The sequence below is a fragment of the Trichomycterus rosablanca genome, chromosome 4 (assembly GCF_030014385.1).
Source record: "Trichomycterus rosablanca isolate fTriRos1 chromosome 4, fTriRos1.hap1, whole genome shotgun sequence".
Lineage (NCBI taxonomy): Eukaryota > Metazoa > Chordata > Actinopteri > Siluriformes > Trichomycteridae > Trichomycterus > Trichomycterus rosablanca.
In genome coordinates, this window is record NC_085991.1 from 1,245,822 (window position 1) to 1,264,723 (window position 18,902).

Sequence of the window (18,902 nt, forward strand, 5' to 3'; positions counted from 1 at the left end):
GTGATTTCCAGTGGCGTATCGTCTTATTAAAATGATATATTATAAAGTACAACAAAAGTTTACATACACTTGATATAAACAGGCCCTGAACGCAAGAAAATTCCCACAGACACACTCCAACATCTCGTGATTAAAAACAGAATTTTATTTTTACATTAAATAGGTATTTCAGAGTACTGTGATACACACCGATCAGCCATAACATTAAAACCACCTCCTTGTTTCTACACTCACTGCTCCACTTACCATATAGAAGCACTTTGTAGTTCTACAATTACTGACTGTAGTCTATCTGTTTCTCTACATGCTTTGTTACCCCCTTTCACCCTGTTCTTCAATGGTCAGGACCCCCACAGGACCCTGCAGTGACACTGACATGGTGGTGGTGTGTTAGTGTGTGTTGTGCTGGTATGTGTGGATCAGACACAGCAGCGCTGCTGGAGTTTTTAAACACCTCACTGTCACTGCTGGACTGAGAATCGTCCACCTAACCAAAAATATCCAGCCGACAGCGCCCCGTGAGCAGCGTCCTGTGACCACTGATGAAGGTCTAGAAGATGACCGACTCAAACAGCAGCAATAGATGAGCGATCGTCTCTGACTTTACATCTACAAGGTGGACCGACTAGGTAGGAGCGTCTAATAGAGTGGACAGTGAGTGGACACGGTGTTTAAAAACTCACTGCAGTGCTGAGAATGATCCACCACCTAAATAATACCTGCTCTGTGGGGGTCCTGACCATTGAAGAACAGCATGAAAGGAGCTAAAAAAAAAAGCATGCAAAGAAACAGATGGACTACAGTCAGTAATTGTAGAACTACAAAGTGCTTCTATATGGTGAGTGGAGCAGATATAATGGACAGTGAGTGTAGAAACAAGGAGGTGGTTTTAATGTTATGGCTGATCGGTGTATGTCGGGTATTTGTTCAAACACATGAAAGTGACGTCATCAGTTCATACGCTGTTCCATAGGATGAATACCTGGTACACTGAGCATGCTCAGAACGCTCATCCCAATGCGTCACTTATTTTTAGCTAATAATGTTTTTCCAGTTCCAATCTCAGCTCTGCTATCGTCCGGGTCGAGCGCCCAGACAGACACCACTGCCTGTGTTTGAGGGAGGGCGGGCCGATGAGTACAATGGCGGCCTCTGCTGGCTGGTCGAGGAACTGCACGGAGTCGGTGAATGACTGAGACCAGCGTGTGCAAATAGAATAACAAAAGTGCTACTGAGCATGCTCAGAAGAGGCGGAGTCCAGCCCCAGGAGCGTGCCGAAGTACGCCGGCTCCCTGGCGTCCAGGACGTGGTCCGAGCGCACCGGGTGCACTATGTTGGCCGGCTGAGGGGTGAGCGTGTATTTCTCCAGGAACACCAGGTCGGCGGAGGGTTGGTACCCGGCCGACTGCTGCTGGTGCAGATCCGCCCCGGCGTCCTCGGGTATCCGGACGGGCACCAGGGCCACCGGGACGCACACCTCGGCCAGTCCGGGCGCCTGAGCCGACGGTTCGTGGGTTTGGGATGTCTGGGGGGCGCTGGGCGTTCGAGGCGGGGCCGGGTTGAGGGGGCGCGTGCTGTGGACGTGGTCCATGTGGTACTTGAGCTTGTCCTTGCGCTTGAAGGAGGCGCTGCAGTGCGGGCAGCTGAAGGGTCGCACCTCCGAGTGGATCACCATGTGCTTGGTCAGAGTCTTCTTGATGCGAAACGTCTGGTTGCAGATCTCACAGCGATGAGGCTTCTCACCTGGTGATCAAAGGTTTAGAGATCAAAGGGAAATTCTGACCAATCATCATCCAATTTAAACCGTGCACTGTCAGCACGGCCTCTGTTCCATACCTGTCAGTCTCAATAAAGGGGGAGTGGCCTCTGTACTATACCTGTCAGTCTCAGTAAAGGGGGAGTGGCCTCTGTTTCATACCTGTTAGTCAAATTAAAGTAGGAGTGGCCTAATTTTATACCTGTCAGTCTCAATAAAGGGGGAGTGGCCTCTGTTCCATACCTGTTAGTCAGATTAAAGTAGGAGTGGCCTAATTTTATACCTGTCAGTCTCAATAAAGGGGGAGTGGCCTCTGTACCATACCTGTCAGTCTCAGTAAAGGGGGAGTGGCCTCTGTTCCATACCTGTTAGGAATGGCCTAATTTTATACCTGTCAGTCTCAATAAAGGGGGAGTGGCCTCTGTTCCATACCTGTTAGTCAAATTAAAGTAGGAGTGGCCTAATTTTATACCTGTCAGTCTCAATAAAGGGGGAGTGGCCTATGTACCATACCTGTCAGTCTCAGTAAAGTGTGAGTGGCCTCTGTTCCATACCTGTTAGCCAGATTAAAGTGGGAGTGGCCTAATTTTTTACCTGTCAGTCTCAATAAAGGGGGAGTGGCCTCTGTACCATACCTGTCAGTCCAAATAAAGTGGCAGTGGCCTCCTTACCTGTCAGTCCCTGTATAAAAGGGCAGTGGCCTCTGTTCCAGTAAAGTGGGAGTGGCCTCTGTTCCATACCAGTCAGTCACAGTAAAGGGGGAGGGGCCTCTCTTCCAGTAAAGGGGGATTGGCCTCTGTTCCATACCTGTCAGTCTCAGTACAAAGAGGGAGTGGCCTCTGTTCCATACCTGTCAGTCTCAATAAAGGGGGAGTGGCCTTTGTTCTATACCGGTTCCAGTAAAGGGGGAGTGGCCTCTGTTCCATACTTGTCAGGCACAGTAAAGTGGGAGTGGCCTCTGTTCCATACCTGTCAGTCTCAGTACAAAGAGGGAGTGGCCTCTGTTCCATACCTGTCGGTCCTAGTAAAGGGGGCGTGGTATCTGTTCCAGTAAAGGGGAGTGGCCTCTGTTCCATACCTGTCAGTTTCAGTATAAAGGGGGCGTGGCCTCTATACTGGTTAGTCCAAGTAAAGTGGGAGCGGCCTCTCTTCCAATAAAGGGGAGTTGCCTCTGTTCTAGTAATGGGGGAGTGGCCTCTGTTCCAGTTAAGAGGGAGTGGCCTAATTCCATACCTGTCAGTCCCAGTATGAAGGGGGAGTGGCCTCTGTTCCATACCTGTCAGTCTCAAATCCAATAAAGTGGGAGTGGCCTAATTCCATACCTGTCAGTCCCTGTATAAAGGGGGAGTGGGCTCTGTAACATACCTGTCTTTTCCATACCTGCCATACCTGTCAGTCCCAGTAAAGGGGGTGTGGCCTCTGTAACATACCTGTCTTTTCCATACCTGTCAGTCCCAGTATGAAGGGGGCGTGGCCTCTGTTCCATACCGATCAGTAATAGTAAAGTGGCCTGTTTTTCATACCTGTCAGTCCCAGTAAAGTGGGCGTGGCCTCTGTTTTTACCTGAATGAGTTCTGAAGTGCATCATCAGGTTGGTTTTTCCTTTGAACTCTTTCTTACAGACCTCACACTGGTGCACCACCGCCTTGTACCTGTGGGGTCAAACACACAATTATTTTCTGGATAAAACGGTTTGTTTTTGAGAACCAAACGGGGTGCAGCCTTCTAGCTGTCTGGCTGAGGCGCCGGTTCGCCAGAATGTACAGGGGCACTGAGCACATCCAAACTGGGATCGTGCAGTGGGAGGGAGGGTCGGATGAGGACTCGCCTCCCTCCCGCTGTAGTGTAGTGTAGAGGTGTGTGTGCGTGCCGTGCACGTGCTTACTTCCTCCAGACCTTCTCTCCCAGGTGGATACTCTTGTAGTGGACGTTCAGGTGGTCGGCGCGTCTGAAACACTTCCCGCACTCCTCACACTGATGCGCTCGCTCACCTGCACCAGAGAGAACAAACCAAACCTCACATACCTGCAGATAACACACACACACACACACACACACACACTAATAACATTTATTTATCTGAAGGAGCCGAGCGTTACCTGTGTGTATTTTCCTGTGCTTCTTCAGATGGTCGTGTCGAATGAAAGCTTTACCGCATTCCTCACACTCGTAACGTTTATCATCGTGGTGCACGCGGAGATGGAGCCTGAATAAACAAAACAAACCGATTTAATATTCAGAAACGTCTCAACGGAACAATAAACGGTCATACGATCTACATTAAAGCTGCGGTGTGTAACTTTAAGGGGTTTGGAGACCTCTTCAGGACAGTTGTGTTACTGCACGCAGTTTTTGATCTGACGAGATTAGACCTGAGTAAAGTCTTCACACAATTTGGCTTTGGAGGGTTAAAATCAAGCTACAGCGCATCACTCACACCTAAAGATGAAGCCTGACGACTAAAAAACTGATTTGACATTCAGAAACGTCTAAACGAACCAATAAGTGGCCATACGATTGTGTTACTGCACGCATCCTGCAGACGGTGATTCGGTTACGTTATTGTAGTTTTTGATCTAACAAAATTACACCTAGCGCTGAGCGATATGACTAAAAAAAGTCATATCTCGATATGCTTTTGAGAAGTGGTGATATACGATATAATGTAAACTTAAAGTACAATGGCAGGCCACCGCCCGTATTTTAGCTTATATTGTTTATAAGTTATCTTAAAAACACAAAATACTGCAGTTCTGATAAATTCTGACTAATTACAGTGTTGATATTTATTACTATTATAATAAGGCTGTATTTGTATTAATATTGGCAACATTTATATCGAACGAACGAGCAGAATCTCACATTCATGACGTCCGTTTTACGTTTGAGCATCCCGAAATCCCGAAAAAGTTCGATATTTTATGATGCTTTGCTATCACTGCAAGATGAAAGTGCACGTTAAACGACAGCACCGCGACCCAGATCAACAACCCAGCAGCATAAAATCATAACCACTGCTTACCTGAGTTTCTCTTCTTCAAACTGAGACCAAATCTACATCAGTGTGTTGTTCCATTAGGGATATAATCCACGTTTTTCTTCTTGGTGGCCATCTTGTATGTTTCCAGAATATTTCCAGAATATAAAAATCCATATTTAACGGTTTTTGTCCACCTAACTAATGAAAACCGTCTTAGATCATTTATTCTGTCGGCTTTCCTAATAAAACGCTGAAACTGATCATTCGTTCACCAGACTGTCACTTGTGCCTCTACAACCAATGACGAGAGAGACTGAAGTCCCACCCAAAATCTGAATTCGGAAGCTCTGATTGGTTTATACATCTGAATCTCCTCAACAAATGAACCGATTCATGGAGTTGTTTACGCAAAACGAATGAATCTTTACTACAGATAAGAGCACAGCTCCCTGATTCGATTCCAATTAATAATTCGTTTAAAAAGAGTCGTATCTGACTCGTTGACTCAGTGATTCAGTCTGCATGTGTGTGCGTACGCCGTGCACGCGCCCGCCCACTCATGCGCGAAGGAAAGCGTCCCGCGCAGCGCCTTTGTGCTCTGTTTTAAACGTTCTCAAACGGTAACCTGTGTGTTCTACACGCGTACTCGATATATCAAATATGGTCATTTTTAACATCGACTAAAAAGTAATATCGAATATATCGATATTTGTGATATACCGCCCAGCCCTAATTACACCTGGGGAAAGTCCTTACAAAAGTTGGCTTTGAAGAGCTAAAATCAAGCTATAAATAGGCTCACCATTTGATCCAGTTCTTTCAGAGGTGTTCACGTGGGTAATAGCCATGCAGATCCTAGAATTCATATTTTTATTTACGTTTATTTATGTTTATTTATTTAGCATCGTATTTACGAACGTTATGTTTGTGTTATCGCTCGCCATCTGAACCACATGATCTTCGGGCTGCGTCCCAAACGGCAAACGTGCTACGTAGTGTGTCACTATACCATCGTAGTGCCGGTGCGCTGTACCTGTAGGAGCTGCCGTGGCGGAAGCTCTGACCGCAGATGCTGCACAGGTGAGGTTTCTCTCCGCTGTGGATCCTCAGGTGCTCCCGTAACGTCGTCCTGAAAACAAGCCACACCCGTTTACAGTCAGCGCTTACGGTTCTCGTAGTTCCACGTCAAGGGTTCAGCGGTGACGCGCCGGCCGCCTCACCTCTCCCGGACCGATTTCCCGCACAGGAAGCACGTCCACTTCCTCTTCCCGCCGTGCGTGCACTCCACGTGCCTCTTCCTGTTGCCGGTGTCGTTGAACTGCCTGCCGCAGATGTCACACGGGAACGGACCTGCGGGAACCAACAACACGCCCACGTCAAGGACCCGGGGATACACTCTTCCACGGCGTGCTAAAGCAATGAGGTACCGAGGTGGAACTTCTCCTGGTGCTTGAGGCGGGTGAAGCGGGACTTGAAGCTCTCCTCGCAGTAGGCGCACTTGAACGGTCGATCCTGGGAGTGAAGGATCTTGTGCTCCTCCAGGTGGGGGCGCCGTGTGAAGGACTTGTGGCAGATCTACAGGAATCACAGCAAACACTGTCAGGTCAGAATACTGAGATAAATACTGTTCAGCTGGTGTTTACAACAAGGACTATACTATATACGATTTAGTCATATCCATGTAAAACCATGGTTACAACGTTAGAGCTGATCGTAGCAGAAACTGAGTGATTCATTTCATGATTTGATTGATTGCTGCAGAATTAATTGTTGTTGCAGTATTGATTGATGTGAGCATTGATTCATGTTGCAGTATTGATTGTTGTAGGAGTATTGATTATTGTTGCAGTATTGATTGTTGTAGGAGTATTGATTATTGTTGCAGTATTTATTATTGTTGGAGTATTGATTATAGTTTCAGTATTTATTGTTGCAGTATTAATTATAGTTGCAGTATTTATTGTTGCAGTATTGACTATAGTTGCAGTATTTATTGTTGCAGTATTGATTATAGTTGCAGTATTGATTATAGTTGCAGTATTTATTGTTGCAGTATTGATTATAGTTGCAGTATTTATTGTTGCAGTATTGATTATAGTTGCAGTATTGATTATAGTTAGTATTTATTGTTGCAGTATTGATTATAGTTGCAGTATTTATTGTTGCAGTATTAATTATAGTTGCAGTATTGATTATAGTTGCAGTATTTATTGTTGCAGTATTGATTATAGTTGCAGTATTGATTATAGTTGCAGTATTTATTGTTGCAGTATTGATTATAGTTGCAGTATTTATTGTTGCAGTATTGATTATAGTTGCAGTATTGATTATAGTTGCAGTATTTATTGTTGCAGTATTGATTATAGTTGCAGTATTTATTGTTGCAGTATTGATTATAGTTGCAGTATTGATTATAGTTGCAGTATTTATTGTTGCAGTATTGATTATAGTTGCAGTATTTATTGTTGCAGTATTAATTATAGTTGCAGTATTTATAGTTGCAGTATTGATTATAGTTGCAGTATTTATTGTTGCAGTATTGATTATAGTTGCAGTATTGATTATAGTTGCGGTATTGATTGATGTTGCAGTATTGATTATGGTTGCAGTATTTATTGTTGCAGTATTGCTTTTCATTGAAGTATTGATTATTGTTGCAGTATTGGTTATTGTTGGAGTATTGATTGTTGGAGTATTGATTGTTGTAAGAGTATTGATTATAGTTGCAGTATTGGTTATTGTTGGAGTATTGATTATTGTTGGAGTATTGATTGTTGTAAGAGTATTGATTATAGTTGCAGTATTGGTTATTGTTGCAGTATTGATTATTGTTGGAGTACTGATTGTTGTAAGAGTATTGATTATAGTTGCAGTATTGGTTATTGTTGGAGTATTGATTATTGTTGGAGTATTGATTGTTGTAAGAGTATTGATTATAGTTGCAGTATTGATTGTTGCTGCAGTATTGATTATTGTTGAAGTATTGATTGATGTGAGTATTGATTGTTGTTGCAGTATTGATTATTGGTGCAGTATTGATTATTGTTGATGCAGTATTGATTATATTTGCAGTATTGATTATTATTGCAGTATTGAATGTTGATGCAGTATTGATTATAGTTGCAGTGTATTGATTATTGTTGTGAGTATTAATTGTTGTTGGAGTATTGATTGCTGTTAGAGTATTGATTATTGTTACAGTATTTAATGTTGTTGCAGTATTGATTATAGTTGTGAGTATTAATCATTGTTAGAGTATTGATTAGTGTTGCAGTATTGACTGTTGTAAGAGTGTTAATTGTTGTTGGAGTATTGATTGATGTTAGAGTATTGATTATTGTTACAGTATTTAATGTTGTTGCAGTATTGATTGACTGGTCCATCTCTGCGCTCTGATTGGATGAAATCGTACAGATACGATACCGGTACGACTGCAAATCTAAGAAAAACATCATGAGATCTCATCAATGTTTTCCTTACGTCACACTTCCATCCTTCACTTTTCTTCTTCTTCAGGCTCAGAAACTCCTGCAGGCCGTCAGGATGGAACCTGTGAGAACAGAGCAGATACTCCTGCTTCACACCCACACCGAACTAAACACCGCAGTTACATGGCTGATCTGCAGCCGAACCCTGACCTCTTGACGTGCTTGCTCAGCGTCTTCCTGCTGGCGTGGAGTTTGAAGCAGAACGGACACTTGTGGTCCTTCCTCTGCACCGGGGCGTCGGCCGCGTGCTTCTTCTTGTGCACGGTGAGGTTGGATTTGGTGGAGTAGCGCTGCAGACACACCTCACACTGGAACGGCTTCTCTCTGGTGTGGACCCGGGTGTGGCTCTCGTATTTACCTGCAACGTGAAGACGTGAGAGTCCGTCAACATCTCGCCAGGTCTTACAGTCAGATCCAAAACTACCGGCAATGTCAGGAACTGTCAACAACAGTCAGGAGCTGTCAGGAACTGTCAGGAACCGCCCAGAACCGCCAGGAACAGTCAGGAACTGTCAGGAACCGTCAGCAACAGTCAGGAACAGTCAGGAGCTGTCAGGAACAGTCAGGAACCACCAGGAGCTGTCAGGAACCACCAGGAGCTGTCAGGAACCGTCCAGAACTGCCAGGAACAGTCAGGAACTGTCAGGAACAGTCAGGAACCATCAGGAACAGTCAGCAACAGTCAGGAACCGTCAGGAGCTGTCAGGAACCGCCCAGAACCGCCAGGAACAGTCAGGAACCGTCAGGAACAGTCCAGAACCACCAGGAACAGTCAGGAACTGTCAGGAACAGTCAGGAACCATCAGGAACCGTCAGGAACCATCCAGAACCACCAGGAACAGTCAGGAACAGTCAGGAACCATCAGGAACAGTCAGGAACCATCAGGAACAGTCAGCAACAGTCAGGAACCGTCAGGAGCTGTCAGGAACCGCCCAGAACCGCCAGGAACAGTCAGGAACCGTCAGGAACAGTCAGGAACCGTCAGGAACAGTCAGGAACCGTCAGGAACCATCAGGAACCATCTGGAACAGTCAGGAACCATCTGGAATAGTCAGGAGACGTGAGGAGCCATCATAGATGGGCCGATGCCCTGTCCAGTCTGTTTTCTGATCAGGCAGTTTAGCGCCCACAACCAAGTGTGCCAATAATTCTATGGAGACCCACCTACTCGATCGAACATCTTCTCACATTTGGGGCATTTGAGGGTCTTCTTAGTGCCATTCTGGATGATCAGTGGAGCAAGGCCTTCTGGGTAAACGGGTTCCTTGGTGCATGGAGCCACCGGAGCATTGCTGGAACCTTCCTCCATCTCCTCGTTCATCACGCTCGCTTCCCGTTCCACCGAGTCTTTTCCCTTGTTTCCTTCTAGCTCCTGATCTTCATCTTCATGGATGTATTCCTCGTCCTCTGCGGAGGAGGTTCCTTCATCAGAGTGCGTATCCTCGTGCATTTTGAGATCCTTCTTGGTCTCCTGGGTGTCAAACTTGCTCGCTGACCTCAACCGACGCGCCGGTCTGGGATCGCTGACCGAGGAACCTGAGGAACCAGAAGAACCTGTAGCCTTGGTGCCCTCAGCATCGCTGTGTATCTTGATCACGTGGTTGTGTAACGATTTCTGGTGGCGAAACGTCCGGGCGCACAGGGTGCACCGAAAATCCTCAGGAGTTTGAGGAGTCGGAACTTCACATACACGAGAACTTTCAGGTTCTTCAGGACGTTCCTCAGGACGTTCCTCGTGATCCGCCTGCTCCCCTGTTGGCGCCACCTCACCCGCTAAAAGATTGACGGCTTCCATCATGTCGAAGAAGCAAGCGGCCTCGGCCAAAGCCGGGATCCGGACCTCGTCCACCTCGAGTTCGGACGTGTACAGGAAGTCCAGCAGGAGCCCAAAAACGGAGCTTTCAACGTTGTCCAGCGCGAGGCGCTCCAGCTGAGGGTCCTCGGTTAATTTCGTATGAAAGTAGGTGCTCCCGAAAGCCAGGACCACCTTGTGGGCGTGGTACGTCTCCCCCTGAACACCGACGGCGATGTCGCAGAACGTGGCACGCGCCCGCCGGTCCTTGTTCAGGAACTCCAAGAAGCAGCTGTCGCTCGGTGAGAGTCGCAGACGCCGTTTCTCCTGCGTGGACGGATCAGCGTCTGCACCAGCGCTTTCACTCACCACGTCAGGAGGAGGTGGTTTCACCTTCTTCTTCATCTTCATGGTTTAACAAACACTGCAAATAAACAAACAATCATTAATCATCTATTCAGCAGAACAGTGGAGTGATCATGCACATTATACAGCCAAAAATATGTGGACAGCCACAGCCATCGCTTACAGCTGCATAAAATCAATAATTATACTAAATACTACCCTATTATATACTCAGTACTACCTTATTATATACTAAATACTGCCCTAGATTATACTTAATACTACCCCATTACATACTAAATACCACCCATGTATATACTAAATACTACCGCATTATGTACTAAACAATGCCGCTGTATAGACTTAATACTACCACAATGTATACTACATATTATCCTATTATATACCAAATGCCAGCACTGTATATAATAAATACTACCCCATTACACACCAAATACTGCACTAGATACTACCCCATTAAATACTAAATAACACCCACGTATATAATAAATACTACCGCAGTGTGAACTGAATACTGCCCCTGTATATACTTAATACAGCTCTATTATATACTCAACACTGCTTTATTATATACTACATACTGCCCTAGATTATACTTAATACTGCCCCATTAAATACTAAATAACACCCACGTATATAATAAATACTACCGCAGTGTGAACTGAATACTGCCCCTGTATACTGTATACTTAATACTACCCTATTATATACTCAGTACTACCTTATCATATACTAAATACTGCCCCTGTATATACTAAATACTGCTCTATTATATACTCAGTACTGCTTTATTATATACTAAATACTGCCCTGTATATACTAAATACTGCTCTATTATATACTCAATACTGCTTTATTATATACTAAATACTGCTCTATTATATACTCAGTACTGCTTTATTATATACTAAATACTGCCCTGTATATACTAAATACTGCTCTATTATATACTCAATACTGCTTTATTATATACTAAGTACTGCTCTATTACATACTAAATACTACCACTGTATATAATAAATACTTCCCTATTATTTACTAAACACTACCCCATTACACACCAAATACTGTCCTAGATTATACTTAATACTACCCCATTAAATACTAAATACTGCCCATGCATATACTTAATACTACCACAATGTATACCAAATACTGCCCTATTACATACTAAATACTGAATTACTATATACTAAATACCTCACTATTACATACTAAATACTACAATGTATACTAAATACTGCTCTATTACATACTAAATACTGAATTACTATATACTAAATACCTCACTATTACATACTAAATACTACAATGTATACTAAATACTGCTCTATTACATACTAAATACTACCTTATTACATCTAAATACCGCTAATCTATATACTAAATACTGCCACAGAAAACACTGCCCTATCATACACCAAATGCTTCCACTTTATATAATAAATACTGCTTGTTTGATGTGAGCTCTCTATCATTTGTTTACTATAATTAAAAGAACGTCCAGCACAGTCAGTACTTTCAATGTCACACGTACTACATGATCCTTACTATGACGCACCAACAGGAATCAATTCTATTAAAAATAACCATTTATTTTATTTCCTTTCATTTTCAGACTGAGCACAATGTGTCATGACTTTTAACCAGGCGGACACGCAGGGCGACCTGGAGGGGTCCTCGGGGTGCAGCATAAATCATCATACCGGAAATAATAAGTCCCCCTAACAAGGAGAGCGTCGACTACCGACCCACTAAGTTCCTCCAAACCCCCGCTGTGTAATGAAATACCCCTCAGTGTTCGGTTCTTACCTTAATTACCCTGCCGCGCGGCACATTAATGACAGTAAAGACGAGTTTTAATGGAGTTTTCCGACATTATTTAGTGGGAGAACAGAAACGGTGCAAAAGCGAACAGGCGGCGCTCCACCGTCCCTGGGCCATACTGCTGACGTCACTGCACGCTCCACTCTCATTGGCTGGTTCTGTCTCCGCGTGCCCTGACAGCGAGTGGTCTCGTAAATATGTCAGAACTGCCTCAGAAAATATTAAATACTGCAAATCTAAATACTACATACTGCCTTATTATATACTAAACACCGCTAATCTAAATACTAAATACTGCCTTATTATACTAAACACTGCAAATCTAAATACTAAATACTGCCTTATTATATTCTAAACACAGCTAATCTAAATACTAAATACTGCCTTATTATATACTACACACCGCTAATCTAAATACTAAATACTGCAGTATTATATACTAAACACCGCTAATCTAAATACTAAATACTGCCTTATTATATACTAAACACCGCTAATCTAAATACTAAATACTGCAGTATTATATACTAAACACCGCTAATCTAAATACTAAATACTGCCTTATTATATACTAAACACCGCTAATCTAAATACTAAATACTGCCTTATTATATACTAAACACCGCTAATCTAAATACTAAATACTGCAGTATTATATACTAAACACCGCTAATCTAAATACTAAATACTGCCTTATTATATACTAAACACCGCTAATCTAAATACTAAATACTGCCTTATTATATACTACACACCGCTAATCTAAATACTAAATACTGCCTTATTATATACTAAACACCGCTAATCTAAATACTAAATACTGCCTTATTATATACTAAACACCGCTAATCTAAATACTAAATACTGCAGTATTATATACTAAACACCGCTAATCTAAATACTAAATACTGCCTTATTATATACTAAACACCTAAAATCTAAATACTAAATACTGCCTTATTACATACTACACACCGCTAATCTAAATACTGCCTTATTATATACTAAACACCTAAAATCTAAATACTAAATACTGCCTTATTACATACTACACACCGCTAATCTAAATACTAAATACTGCCTTATTATATACTAAACACCGCAAATCTAAATACTAAATACTGCCTTATTATATACTAAACACCTAAAATCTAAATACTAAATACTGCCTTATTACATACTACACACCGCTAATCTAAATACTAAATACTGCCTTATTATATACGAAACACCGCAAATCTAAATACTAAAAACTGCCTTATTATATACTAAACACCGCAAATCTAAATACTAAATACTGCCTTATTATATACTAAACACCGCAAATCTAAATACTAAATACTGCCTTATTATATACTACACACCGCAAATCTAAATACTAAATACTGCCTTATTATATACTAAACACCGCAAATCTAAATACTAAATACTGCCTTATTATATACTACACACCGCAAATCTAAATACTAAATACTGCCTTATTATATACTACACACCGCAAATCTAAATACTACATACTGCCTTATTTTATACTAAACACAGCAAATCTAAATACTAAGTACTGCCTTATTATATACTACACACCTAAAATCTAAATACTAAATACTGCCTTATTACATACTACACACCACACACCGCTAATCTAAATACTAAATACTGCCTTATTATATACGAAACACCGCAAATCTAAATACTAAAAACTGCCTTATTATATACTAAACACCGCAAATCTAAATACTAAATACTGCCTTATTATATACTACACACCGCAAATCTAAATACTAAATACTGCCTTATTATATACTAAACACCGCAAATCTAAATACTAAATACTGCCTTATTATATACTACACACCGCAAATCTAAATACTAAATACTGCCTTATTATATACTACACACCGCAAATCTAAATACTACATACTGCCTTATTTTATACTAAACACAGCAAATCTAAATACTAAATACTGCCTTATTATATACTACACACCGCAAATGTAAATACTAAATACTGCCTTATTATATACTAAACACCGCAAATCTATATACTGCCTTATTATATACTAAACACCGCAAATCTATATACTGCCTTATTATATACTAAACACCACAAATCTAAATACTAAATACTGCCTTATTATATACTACACACCACAAATCTAAATACTAAATACTGCCTTATTATATACTAAACACCGCTAATCTAAATACCAAATACTGCCTTATTATATACTAAACACCGCTAATCTAAATACTAAATACTGCCTTATTATATACTAAACACCGCTAATCTAAATACTAAATACTGCAGTATTATATACTAAACACCGCTAATCTAAATACTAAATACTGCCTTATTATATACTAAACACCTAAAATCTAAATACTAAATACTGCCTTATTACATACTACACACCGCTAATCTAAATACTGCCTTATTATATACTAAACACCTAAAATCTAAATACTAAATACTGCCTTATTACATACTACACACCGCTAATCTAAATACTAAATACTGCCTTATTATATACTAAACACCGCAAATCTAAATACTAAATACTGCCTTATTATATACTAAACACCTAAAATCTAAATACTAAATACTGCCTTATTACATACTACACACCGCTAATCTAAATACTAAATACTGCCTTATTATATACTAAACACCGCAAATCTAAATACTAAAAACTGCCTTATTATATACTAAACACCGCAAATCTAAATACTAAATACTGCCTTATTATATACTAAACACCGCAAATCTAAATACTAAATACTGCCTTATTATATACTACACACCGCAAATCTAAATACTAAATACTGCCTTATTATATACTAAACACCGCAAATCTAAATACTAAATACTGCCTTATTATATACTACACACCACAAATCTAAATACTAAATACTGCCTTATTATATACTACACACCGCAAATCTAAATACTACATACTGCCTTATTTTATACTAAACACAGCAAATCTAAATACTAAATACTGCCTTATTATATACTAAACACCGCAAATCTATATACTGCCTTATTATATACTAAACACCGCAAATCTATATACTGCCTTATTATATACTAAACACCACAAATCTAAATACTAAATACTGCCTTATTATATACTACACACCACAAATCTAAATACTAAATACTGCCTTATTATATACTAAACACCGCAAATCTAAATACTAAATACTGCCTTAATATATACTACACACCGCAAATCTAAATACTAAATACTGCCTTATTATATACTAAACACCGCAAATCTAAATACTGAATACTGCCTTATTATATACTAAACACCGCAAATCTAAATACTGCCTTATTATATACTAAACACCGCAAATCTAAATACTAAATACTGCCTTATTATATACTAAACACCGCAAATCTATATACTGCCTTATTATATACTAAACACCGCAAATCTTTACTGTATACTGCCTTATTATATACTAAACACCGCAAATCTAAATACTGCCTTATTATATACTAAACACTGCAAATCTAAATACAAAAAACTGCCTTATTATATACTAAACACCGCAAATCTATATACTAAATACTACATTATTATATACTAAACACTGAAAATCTTTTTACTAAATACTGCAGTATTATATACTAAATACCGCAAATCTAAATACTAAATACTGCCTTATTATATACTAAACACCGCTAATCTATATACTAAATACTGCAATGTGTAGTAAATATTACCTTATTATATACTAAATTCTACTCCATATACAGTAAATACTACCTTCTATACACTAAATACTACCACAGTAAATACTAAATACCGCAAATCTAAATACTACCCTATTATACACTAAATACCGCAAATCTTTGTTCTTAAACTGTTGGACTATTTGCTCACGCAGTTGTTCACAAAGTGGTGAACCTCGCCCCATCCTTGCTTGTGAACGACTGAGCCTTTCAGGGATGCTCCCTTTATACCCAATCAGGACACTCACCTGTTTCCAAATAACCTGTTCACCTGTGGAATGTTCTAAACGGGTGTTTTTTGAGCATTCCTCAACTTTCCCAGTCTTTTGTTGCCCCTGTCCCAACTTCTTTGGAACGTGTTGCAGGCATCAAATTCAAAATGAGTGAATATTTGCAAAAAAACAATAAAGTTTATCTGTTTGAACATTAAATATATTGTCTTTGTAGTGTATTCAATTGAATATGGGTTGAAAAGGATTTGCAAATCATTGTATTCTGTTTTTATTTATGTTTTACACAACGTCCCAACTTCATTGGAATTGGGGTTGTACTAAATACTACCCTATTATATACTAAATACTACCTTCTATATACTACATACTGCCATGTACAGTAAATACTTAATATCACCATGTATACTAAATACTGCCATGTATATTAAACACTACCGTATTATAAACGTAACACCACTTTATTATAGACTAAACACTACCATATTATAAACTAAATAACGCAATGTACATTAAATACTGCCCTATTATATACTCAATACTGCCTCAGAACAAAGTAAATACTACTTTATAATATACTAAATACCGCAATGTATACTAAATACTGCCCTATTACATACTTATTAAATATTAAATACTACTCATCTATATACTAAATACTATATTTTATATACTAAATATCACCTTATTATGTACTAAATACTGCTTCAGTATATACTCAATAATGCTTTATTACATAGTAAATATTGCCCCTGTATTTACTAAATACTAGCTCATTGCATACTAAATACTGCCCTATTTTACAATAAATACCACCACTGTTTATACTAAATACTGCCCCTTTATAAACTAAATACTACCACTGTTTATACTAAATATTTTTTACTAAATGATACCCCATAACATATTAAATACTGCCCTATTACATACTAAATACTGCCTCTTTATATACCAAAAACTACCTTATTATATACTGAATACTACCCAAATATATACTGAATACTCTCCTTGTATATAATAAATATTACCCCATTACATACTACATACTACCCTTCTGTATACTAAAACTACCAGTATATAAACTAGGTAGACCTGCACCAGGCTGGGAAGAGTGAATCTACAATAGGCAAGCAGGTTGGTGTGAATAAATCAACTGTGGGAGCAATTGTAAGAAAATGGAAGACATACAAGACCATTGATAATCTCCCTCGATCTGGGGCCCCACGCAAGATCTCATCCCATGGGGTCAAAATGATCATGAGAACGGTGAGCAAAAATCCCAGAACTACACGGAGGGACCTGATGAATTACCTGCAGAGAGCTGGGACCAAAGTAACAAAGGCTACCATCAGTAACACACTACGCCGAGAGGGACTCAAATCCTGCAGTGCCAGGCGTGTCCCCCTGCTTAAGCCAGTACATGTCCAGGCCCGTCTGAAGTTTGCCAGAGAGCATATGGATGATCCAGAAGAGGATTGGGAGAATATCATGTGGTCAGATGAAACCAAAATGGAACTTTTTGGTAAAAACTCAACTCGTCGTGTTTGGAGGAAGAAGAAGAACCCAAGAACACCATACCTACTGTGAAGCATGGGGGTGGAAACATCATGCTTTGGGGCTGTTTTTCTGCAAAGGGGACAGGACGACTGATCCGTGTTAAGGGAAGAATGAACGGGGCCATGTATCGTGAGATTTTAAGCCAAAACCTCCTTCCATCAGTGAGAGCATTGAAGATGGAACGTGGCTGGGTCTTCCAGCATGACGATGATCCCAAACACACCGCTCGGGCGACGAAGGAGTGGCTCCGTAAAAAGCATTTCAAGGTCCTGGAGTGGCCTAGCCAGTCTCCAGACCTCAACCCCATAGAAAATTTGTGGAGTCCGTGTTGCCCAGCGACAGCCCCAAAACATCACTGCTCTAGAGGAGATCTGCATGGAGGAATGGGCCAAAATAGCAGCTACAGTGTGTGCAAACCTGGTGAAGACTTACATGAAACGATTTACCTCTGTCATTGCCAACAAAGGTTATGTTACAAAGTATTGAGTTAAACTTTTGTTATTGACCAAATACTTATTTTCCACCATAATTTACAAATAAATTCTTTAAAAATCCTACAATGTGATTTCCTGAATTTTTTTTTCTCATTTTGTCTCTCATAGTTGAAGTGTAGCTATGATGAAAATTACAGACCTCTCTCATCTTTCTAAGTAGGAGAACTTGCACAATCAGTGGCTGACTAAATACTTTTTGGCCCCACTGTATACTGAATACCACCCCTCTATAAATTAAATACTGCTCCAGTGTCAGTATTGGTATCATGGTAAAAATGGGCCACTGCTCACTGAAGCTCCTGATGTAATAAAGTTCTTTATTTTTTTAATAAAATTTTAGCAGCTCAGTGTTTGTGTGAGTGTTTCTATAAAACATTTAAATCTAAACGTGGTTTTACTTTATTTTCTTTGTTGATTATAAAGTTTTGTGATTTGTTCGGTTATTTTCAGACCAGACTTTATGCGGAGCTGCTTTGTGAGGTCGTTCTTTAGATCTTTTTATCTTCACCTTGATGTTCTCAGGAGGCAGATGACCCCACGTGGACGGTGTTTGTCAGGTTTACAGAATCAGCTCAGGTTTATTTTGAAGGTCTGGATTACGTAACGTTAGATTAGCTGTGAATCTGAACTCTCCCTGACGAACACGTGTTAATTACCCCCCCCCGCGCG

General features: G+C 40.3%; 1 protein-coding gene across 1 annotated transcript; it reads right to left on the reverse strand.

Moving 5' to 3' along the window:
• Positions 1 to 864: 864 nt before the first annotated feature.
• On the reverse strand, positions 865 to 10,428 carry zbtb41 (zinc finger and BTB domain containing 41). Its single transcript, XM_062992824.1, has 10 exons — positions 9,390 to 10,428; positions 8,375 to 8,582; positions 8,217 to 8,286; positions 6,164 to 6,311; positions 5,957 to 6,086; positions 5,770 to 5,865; positions 3,856 to 3,962; positions 3,642 to 3,747; positions 3,320 to 3,408; positions 865 to 1,743 (listed from the first exon to the last, which is right to left on the reverse strand). The coding sequence occupies exons 1-10, from the start codon at positions 10,426 to 10,428 to the stop codon at positions 1,229 to 1,231; spliced, it is 2,508 nt and encodes an 835-aa protein (XP_062848894.1). The 3' UTR covers positions 865 to 1,228.
• Between the last annotated feature and the right edge of the window lie 8,474 nt (positions 10,429 to 18,902).

Excerpts from the sequence above, each read along its gene's own strand:
- zbtb41 (XM_062992824.1), bottom strand. The coding sequence starts at position 10,428 with ATGAAGATGAAGAAGAAGGTGAAACCACCTCCTCCTGACGTGGTGAGT. Across the intron at positions 6,087-6,163 it reads CCAGGAGAAGTTCCACCTCG|GTCCGTTCCCGTGTGACATC; the intron begins GTACCTCATTGC and ends TGGTTCCCGCAG. Across the intron at positions 3,409-3,641 it reads GGAGAGAAGGTCTGGAGGAA|GTACAAGGCGGTGGTGCACC; the intron begins GTAAGCACGTGC and ends TTGACCCCACAG.